The sequence below is a fragment of the Melanaphis sacchari genome, unplaced genomic scaffold (genome assembly GCF_002803265.2).
Source record: "Melanaphis sacchari strain LSU unplaced genomic scaffold, SCAv2.0 Contig48_pilon_pilon, whole genome shotgun sequence".
Classification (NCBI taxonomy): Eukaryota; Metazoa; Arthropoda; class Insecta; order Hemiptera; family Aphididae; genus Melanaphis; species Melanaphis sacchari.
The window spans coordinates 100,465-109,644 of record NW_020271327.1 but is presented as its reverse complement, the minus strand read 5'-3'; the positions used below and the strand labels follow the sequence as shown (position 1 = coordinate 109,644).

The 9,180-nt window shown below is 24.2% G+C and overlaps 1 protein-coding gene across 2 annotated transcripts in view; it reads left to right on the top strand.

The window, feature by feature from the left end:
- Positions 1-329: 329 nt before the first annotated feature.
- The window catches only part of LOC112598560 (transient receptor potential cation channel subfamily A member 1), a 36,532-nt gene continuing 27,681 nt past the window's right edge, over positions 330-9,180 (top strand). For both annotated transcript variants that reach the window (XM_025345078.1, XM_025345076.1), the window contains exons 1-2: positions 330-364; positions 591-693. In XM_025345078.1, the coding sequence (XP_025200863.1) occupies positions 595-693 (99 nt within the window). In that variant the 5' untranslated portion in view covers positions 330-364; positions 591-594. The remainder of the gene's footprint in view (positions 365-590; positions 694-9,180) is intronic.

Below are 9,180 nucleotides of genomic sequence, written 5' to 3'. Positions count from 1 at the left end.
TTAAAAAATATGTTCCTACTTTATATATATTTAAATTATTATAAATGAACAATATTGTTGCGTGTATAACACGTATTGCATTATGTCTATATAGATATTATAATTATTATTTGCAATAATATTAATATGTATATTTGTGTGCGTATAGATACATATCTATTATAAACGTGTGCGTGTGTATTATATGTGTAAGTGCAATTATTCTATGAAAACAAGGAACGCCTAAAAATGCTTATTGAATCGATTGTGGCGTCATCGAGGGTGTAGCAATTTTCTAAAACGTGTTTTTATACCGCTTCAGTACAATTGTTACTTGATCTCTGTTTACATGTTCACTACCTTTGTTCGTCTTACGAATTCTTAGGTAAACGTCTAAGAGTATAAAGACAATTTTTATTTTTTTTTTTTTTTTGAATGCGTGTACACATTATACAAGTAAAAATAATTTTTTGAAAGTACAATTTTTTATTATTATTACATTAAAAAAAAAAATTCAAATACATTAACTATTTTTGGTCATTACTCATTACATAAAGAAGATTTTACTTTCAGTACTTTAATCAGTGATTTATACATTTGTATCTATATAGAATTATGAAAGAAGAACCGACTAGAGATGGTGGTATCAGGTGGATGTCATGGGTAATTGGCAGTAGCAAGAACGTTCAACGAAATGATGACACTATACCTGGGGTAAAATTAAAAACATTATTTAATATAGTTATTCAAAACTTAACTTATAAAAACGCATTCTAAAAATATACATCAATTGTATAATATATAGAATATTTAAAGAATTTCTAAAGATTTAGATTTAAATTAAATTTTAAAACGATTGATAAGTGATAGGTAAAGATTGGCATCGCTTTGCTGTATATTAAATGCCGAATGAGCTATTGTTATAAGTATGTTAAATTTTAATTTAATAGTTTATCGTTGTGTATTAAAAACGATTCTAAGTGGAAGCATTTGTCAGCTTATAGGTATATCACTAAGCATACGTGTAGTATATTTCATATGTTTTTCGCTATAGAATATAAGTTATATATATTGAATTGATATTAAAGATATGAAAACATATAATAATATAATAATATAATGAACATTTCAAGTTATGGCTATATGTTTTTGACACAAAACAATTCTATAGCAATTTTGTTAAAAATTTGGATTTACATAAAACTTCCTGCTTTTTTTTAAAATTTTTATTTTATTTTTTTTCTGATTATTTTAAAAAATGTTGGAATTTTGATATTTATTTCTCTAAAATACAAACTAGATCTAATTTTTATCCATAACTACCCTTAAGATTTAAAATTGAAGCATTTTATTGATTACATATTATTAAAGACCAGATTTAATTGTATTAAAAATATGTAAAAATTGGAATAAAAATAATACAATAATTGTATAATAAAATCATGTAATTGCTTCAAAAAAAGTATAAATTGAATTATAAAATTTATTCTTAAAATATTAAAAAAATTTTAATTAATATTTATTTTCTTACAAACATGATAGACATTAACAAATAATAAATTAAAAAAGTTTTTGAAAGTATTCAATAAATAAAATATATTATTTTTCTAAATTAAAATTTATAATTATGTACATTTCTAAATTGTGTTCCTTAAAATTATATCTTCGGTTACTTAAAATATATTAATATAAAGAAAATGATCTTTCGACATCCACACTGGTTATTGGTGCATATTTAAAAAAAATTCAAAAGAGATGGTATTATGTTTATATCTAAATTAACATTTAAATTACCTGCTATCACCTCAGAGTAAGTTTTAACTGTTTTAAATCCATTATTTTTGTCTAATACATAAGTAAATTTATCTTTTATTATTTTCCATGAGCACCGGAAATATTTATTAATATATTTTCAATTTCACTAAATATATTTAAACTGTTGTGTAAGTGGCTGTTTGATTTTTTCTAAATTTGTGAGTTTTGTAGTCAACTCGGATAAATGTAACTTTAAAAATGCCAAACCACATTTCACTACATTATTATTTATTAATTATTTTAATTTATCAACACTAATGAAATCATCATCTAAATGTTTTACTACATTTTTAAAAGTTTCAAAATGATCTACATAAAACATTGCGGCATTTAACCAAGTCCCCCATCTGGTAATAACAGGTTCGGAAGATAAAAGCATATACATCCAGCATTAATTCTCTATATTTGTTGATTCTAGATGGAGCTTTTAAGAAGGATTTTTTTTTCTAAAATAAATGAATTAAATGTTAAAAATTGTGAACATTTATAAATTAATACCATGGTTAATTAATTTACAAATTTTCGTATTAATGTCTGGATATAATTCATGACCTTTTTCTAATACTCTATTAACTGCTTGCGCCAGGTATTTTTTAAACTTGATTAGCATGATAGTTATAGTTACATGAAAATATAAGAACAAGCTAGTACAATTACTTGAAAGCAACTGATACTAAAAATTCAATATTTGTCTTTTTCAATATACACAATTTTAAAAACTGTAATCATAATGGGTAATAAATTATTGTTATCTATACCATTAATGGCCCATAGAAGTCCATATCGCCACGTATATCTATACTTATACTTCTTAGACTACATAATTTAATCAATATTGAAAATCCCTAACAATGTTACTATTTTTATATTATAAAATTGGCTAAGAAATATTGGTTTGTACATTTAATTATGTAAAATATACAAAATTGCAAAAAAATTAAAAATTGCAATAAATTGCAACATAAAATTAAATAAAAATACATTAATTAATACGAATCGTGTAATTATTTGATCAGATTTGAATTATTTGATGATACAAATAAATTGCAATATAAATGAAATACGGTCCTCAATTATATTATAACTATCTTCTAGAATGTAAATAATAAATTGTATAGTAGATACTTACTTAGTTATTTTGATAGTAGTTCTTAACAGTACTAAAAATTACAAGTAGGTTTGATTTATATTTAATGAATAGTTTAATAGTTGTGTTATATTCTGAATCATATGTGTTGGCTTATTTGAAAATTTTACATAACACTAAAAATAATTAACAAATTATTGAAATATATTCTCATTTTTTTTTTTTTATATGAAATTTGCAAACTTTACTTTCTATATTCTTATTAAAATATAAAAATAAAATATTTAATTTATAGTAAGTTTTAAAAATAGGATTTTAAATAATGATGTTAAAAAAAATATTACTGACAAACATCTTATAATATATTTAACAGTGTTATCCATCCGTTTTCCACCTAAGTTACCATCATCCGTTATCATTGTGTTTTATTTTCGTCAAAATAAAATCATTTGTTTTTTTTATATTTTTTAAGAACTCTTTACATTCTGTATTATTATTATTTCATCGCGACCGAAACCCGTTATCCGACGTGTTTCCGTGGACGTTAATGAAAGTTACAGTCAATCGATAACGCGACAACATTGACGTGGCGTAAAGTTACTTATTGATTTTTGAATTAATTATTTAACTGCGTAGATTATATTTTTGTGTATAATATCTAAAAATACTGGAAATTAGTATTTGCGGTCCTATTATGCAAATTTACAGACATTTTAAATTGTTTTATGCGTGACAATGCTACGAAAACAATCCCTTTTTCATATAGGTATCAAAACTTGTAATTGACAATATGTTTGTATTTAAAATGTAAATTTATTTCATAATTTAATGTATTTCGGCGATATAATAGTGAGGTTTATAACAATTAATATTTATATTGTACCTATTACTGTTTGCATTAATAGCTTAACTTAATTTTATAATTGTACAGTAATTAACTATAATCGTAGTGATCTTGTGTTTTAGCGGCGTGTCGCTAATCAAGTCTGTAGTTATATAGTAGTCTATAGTTTATCTTATACTTTTATCATCCGACCCAAGCAATGACGTACACATGTGCCCATTTACCTTTTTTTTTGTATTTTACAGGTAACTTTTTCGTATCAAATAAATTATTGTTTTGACATCAATTAACTATTTTCTGCGATAATTTCAACCTACATGATATTTCTTGGTATAACGATGAATCTGGTCTCTTTTATTTCTTTATATTAAGTTACTGTCTTCCTAAAATGTTTGAATTTTTAAGCTTTTTCAATTAAATTGTATACCTTAGGTAAGTTGTTTGTTCTTATTTTCTCTAACAATAATGTTCTTTAGATTTTTAAATCTTCTTCCATTGCTGTTCCTTGTGAGTAGTGACCTTTATCACCTTATTCTTGAAAAAGTTCTCCCTTTAATTTATTACTATTATTATTATAGCAGTCATAAAATTAATTACCAAGAGATTATAAAATTTAAAGAGTCATTTAATTGGGCAGAGACTATAAGATTACTCGACGTTGATTTTAGCCCTGTTTGGTGCACTTCAATACTGTATATCTGTATCTTCTTCTACTTTGATTCAATGAAAAGGTATGTACAATCTAATTTCTTAATTTGGTTCACAACAAGACTTAAAATAATTGCATTTGTCAAAATGCGAGCTAATGTTCTTTTCAAACAGTCTAATAAACCGCATCATTATGTTTAATTCCATAATCTCCATGTTCAATATAAATCAGAGTCTAAAAAGTCATATAAAGAATATATTAACTGTAAAAAAAAAAACAACAACTTCTTTTAGAAATTCGTTCGTAAACTTAAGTCTAATACTAGTATTTTTAATTGTGTCCACTAAGATAAATTTTCCAGTTTTGGTTCACAAGTAATTTTTAACTTGTCTTCTGAACTCTTCAACTCAGTGTTTTATTTCTACCTCCAACAGTAAACGCTAATTTTTCTCATCTACACTGCGACTTGTCCAATAATTGTTTTTTTAGTATGACTGATGCTGAGTTTGGTCTTGAAATCTAGAGAAATGTGTATTTTACAGGGCCGATGGGCTCTTTCAAATATTCCATTTTAATTTTAAGTCTTTTTTTTCTGTACACGTTTGGTCAATCTTCAGGACGTTCATTAGTGAAGAAGTTTTTTCGTCTATCTTGAATCTACACTTGGGTGCTTAGCAGTGATGAACTTGTTGGTCCTCAATTGGATAACTTAAAAATTTTCCGTAGCATTAGTAACGATTTTGACTGTCTTCTATTGCTAGTTGAACTTAACTACACTTACTCAATTAACAACATTAATATTACATCGGCCAGTTGTAAAAAATCCTGGGAGGCCTTTATGCATAGATCTTAATTTTCACCCTCACATTTTATCAATAAGTTGCAAGGTTTTGAGACATAAGGGTTCGAAAAGCGAGCATTGTCAACTTAAAGCTTATCTTTCCACTGAAAGCTCTCTTTTGTTCATTAGTGCGACACCTGCTAAAGTCCAGGCTTGTGGGATCCCTACACATCTTCCAATTCTATAATCATGAGTTCAAAGGCGTTTTCTATTCTATACAAGCCATGTGATAAATATTCCCTACCCGTTGCACAACTACTTTTCATTTTTTCACGAACTCGGTTTTTTAATATTAGCTGATAGAAGAAGAGTTGACTTTCATTTTGAATTCTTTTGTAATTTTATGGATAGTTTCACGAACGCACCTCAGTTTTTTTTCCTCACCAATTTTTAAGTCCCTCCATATTTAACCTGCTTTACTATCCCCTTTTCTATCATTTTACGCATCACTAAGTACAGTTTGAATAATCCATTTCACTGCATAATGCACCTTGCTAAGGTTTACACATCATTAATTAATTAATTTGTTTTTAACGGAAAACAATCATGACGATAACGGTTAAGAGTTACTTTGGTGGAGAATGTTTATGTTTAAAAATAATATGGATATTACAAACTATTGTAAATGTCGCAACTATCATATTAGTTTCAACGGAAACCATCTTAAATTAAATCGATAGAATCAAGAAATGTCGGATTGGCATTTAGCATATAATTAACTTAGTTAATCTATTTAAAAAATGTACTATAATGAATAATACTGTTGAAAGTATGAAAAAAAGGCTTACACAAAATAATAAAATAAATTTAGATTTAATATGCATATATTTATCACCTAGTTGGCTATAGGTAGACTTATTTATTATGGGTAAATTTATTACTAAATAACTAATAATACCCTGTAAAGTAGTTTATAGATTCCGAAACGAATGAAAAAAAAAAAAGTTTGGCATATGTTTTGTTGATTATATATTGTTATTGTAACACTAGGAAACCCAACAAAATATTCGTAAGACATATACTTAATGTGAAGCTTCTCATTTAATTAATCTATTCACTTGCAAAAGCTATAATATGGTCAAAGGTTTAGGACTCTAACCTGTCTAGACTGATACATGCCCCGATAATTTTTATCAGGATTCCGATATGTCCAAGAAAAAATGCACCATTATAAAATATCATCATTTGATAATTTATATTACTTTTTTGCGATTTTCCTTATTTTCGTAACACTTATTATTAATTTAACTGTGAGTTCTTAAGTGTTTAAAACTGTTTAAAATATTAAAAAAAGCTGATTTATTTTGTAAATTGTCATCAATTCAAACTTAATTATTATTAATAGCAATAAAAGATTTGTCAGATTAAATTGTTAATTAGTACCTATGTTAATTATTTTTTAATTTATTTTTTTGTCTTTACGCAATAAGAAAACTATAGAATTGTAATAGTCCTATCGATTCCATCAATATAATATCGATTTCGCAAGTAAAGGTGTATATAATTTTATACTCATCCCAGTTAAAACATAATTTTATGTCGTTTTTATATATATTTTTAAGCAGCATAGTTCTTTTTAAAACAAAATTTACCAAAAAACTTTAATATTTTACTTGATTATAGAATAAGTTAATTTTATTTCGTGTTGACTATAGTTAATTCTTGCAGTTTTTGTAAAATTCCCGTGAATAATATGCATTCTTGGGGATAAAACGTTTTAGAAATAACTTATCACTATGGTTGGTTTTTAATACATATATAAACAATCATACTTTTATTGACAATGAAAACTAAAAGTAAAATGTGGTCAATAATATGACATGAACATTTAAAAAATCTTTGCGAAGAAATGTATGTGAAAATTGTACTGTTTGATGTTTTAACGTTTTAATGTTTACTCATAGAGGCTATTAAGGTTAGGGGATACACATCAATATTGTATTTAATATTTACGTATAAATATCTTCTAATACTTTTTCCATCTTAGGTAATTTTGTTTTAAATTTTAATTATTATTTCAGTTGCTATTGAGTTAAATGTATATTTATTTAAAATTTCCGATAAACTTTTAGTTACTGTATTTTTACTATTTGAAAGATTTTTTTAGATCCTGGATAAAATTATTTATTATTAGTTTCGTAAGGATTTCAAACGTTTTGTGTATTATTATATTCTATACTCTAACTCTATAGGAACATAATGCAATTTTCTAAATATTTAGAATATAATATTTTAAGATGTTTATTCCCTGAATCAATTTACCCTGTTCCAGTGATATTGACTTGTTATAAGTTAATAAAAATATTGTATGAATGTTTTATACAATATTATAACAATTGATAGTATAATATGTAATGTTATGTTTTTGCTAAAAATTAGTTCTACAAACTTGTAAGTATACCTAGAGCTACTTCTTATAGAAAAATATATTACCTACTAATAGCAAAAATAATTTTGTGAAAATAAGTCAAATAAAAAGGATATGCAGTTTAACTATAAAATAAGGATTCTATTAATGAATAGTCTCCCTTTTCATTTTAATCAAGTCATGTAATTTAAGTAATTTTTTCTGTATTAATCACATTTGCTCATTGTACACAAGCTACAGATTGTAAATAATAATAAAAAAAAAAAAAATTAAAAAATATGAAATAGTTTTTATTATTTAAATATTTTTAATAACTCAAAAATTGTTGGATAATCCAATTTAAAATCAAAGCTTCTTCATTTTATTACTATGCAATTCTTAAGCAAACGCTAAACTTTAATTTATAAGTATTCAAATTAACAAAAATATGTTATTATTTAGTTAATCAACATTTAAGTGATACTTATAGCTGTAGAAACTAACATACTTTGTTGTTTTAAAATATTTTTTTATAATGAGTATATTTTACCTGGTTTAATATAAAATAAATTCATATATTTTTTAAGTGCTTTAACAAATCTCATTAAAATAAGTGGTTTAAATTATGATTTCCCATGAGTGATTCATATTATGTCATTTTATACATGCAAGTTTTCAACAAAATTATTAATTCATTTACGTAAAAAATATATTGATTTTATTTCAAATAAATATGCGTTGTTGATTTATTATTATTGTTAAAATTGAATACAACATTTTTAAAATAACTACGTCTATTTATTTTTGTTTTTTTCTTATAAGATACCTACATGTAATATGTATATATATTTACTATTCAGTTAAAGGTTTGTGTTGAGTTACTGGATCTATAATGTTTCGTACCTACTCAGAAATAGGTACTCTATATCTCTGTAGATTTTTAATTATTTATTATATTAAAACTGATTGTTTTCTAGTACCAATATACATATTTTTTTGATACATTTCTGGAAAATGACTAAATATCAGTTATTTTTCATTATTAATATATAAATTTAATATTTGTAAAAAATTAGTAATTAAACCATAGAACTTATTTCATCTAAATAAAATGTAAAATTTCATATTAAACTGTAATATTATTTTATTAATTATAAATAAATCAAATATATCAATTTAAAATTTAATGCTGAGAATTTGAAATATTTACAAATATTTTTGACTTTTAATATATAGAATATTTATAACAATGTGTACCATTAAAGTTTAATGCAGAACCACTGTCCATCTCCATTATCGTAAGTTCTTTTATACAGTAGAATCCTTTTCGTCCGCCACTCCGGTTGATCCGACCATAGTATTATTGATATTAATTCTTTAAAAATATGTGCATTTGGATTTTCCAATTTATAGTATGTAGTTAGATATATTTATAAAATTAATTTCCAGCTTACTAAATCTATAATTTCATTTGCTAAATAAAAATTCATTACTGAATTTTTTTTCTAATCAAATTCAATTAATCATTCAAATTTTTTATATTACATATAGTATGTAGTAAATAATTTAATATAAGTACGTAATTTAAAATAATATTTAAAATAATTAAATAAATACC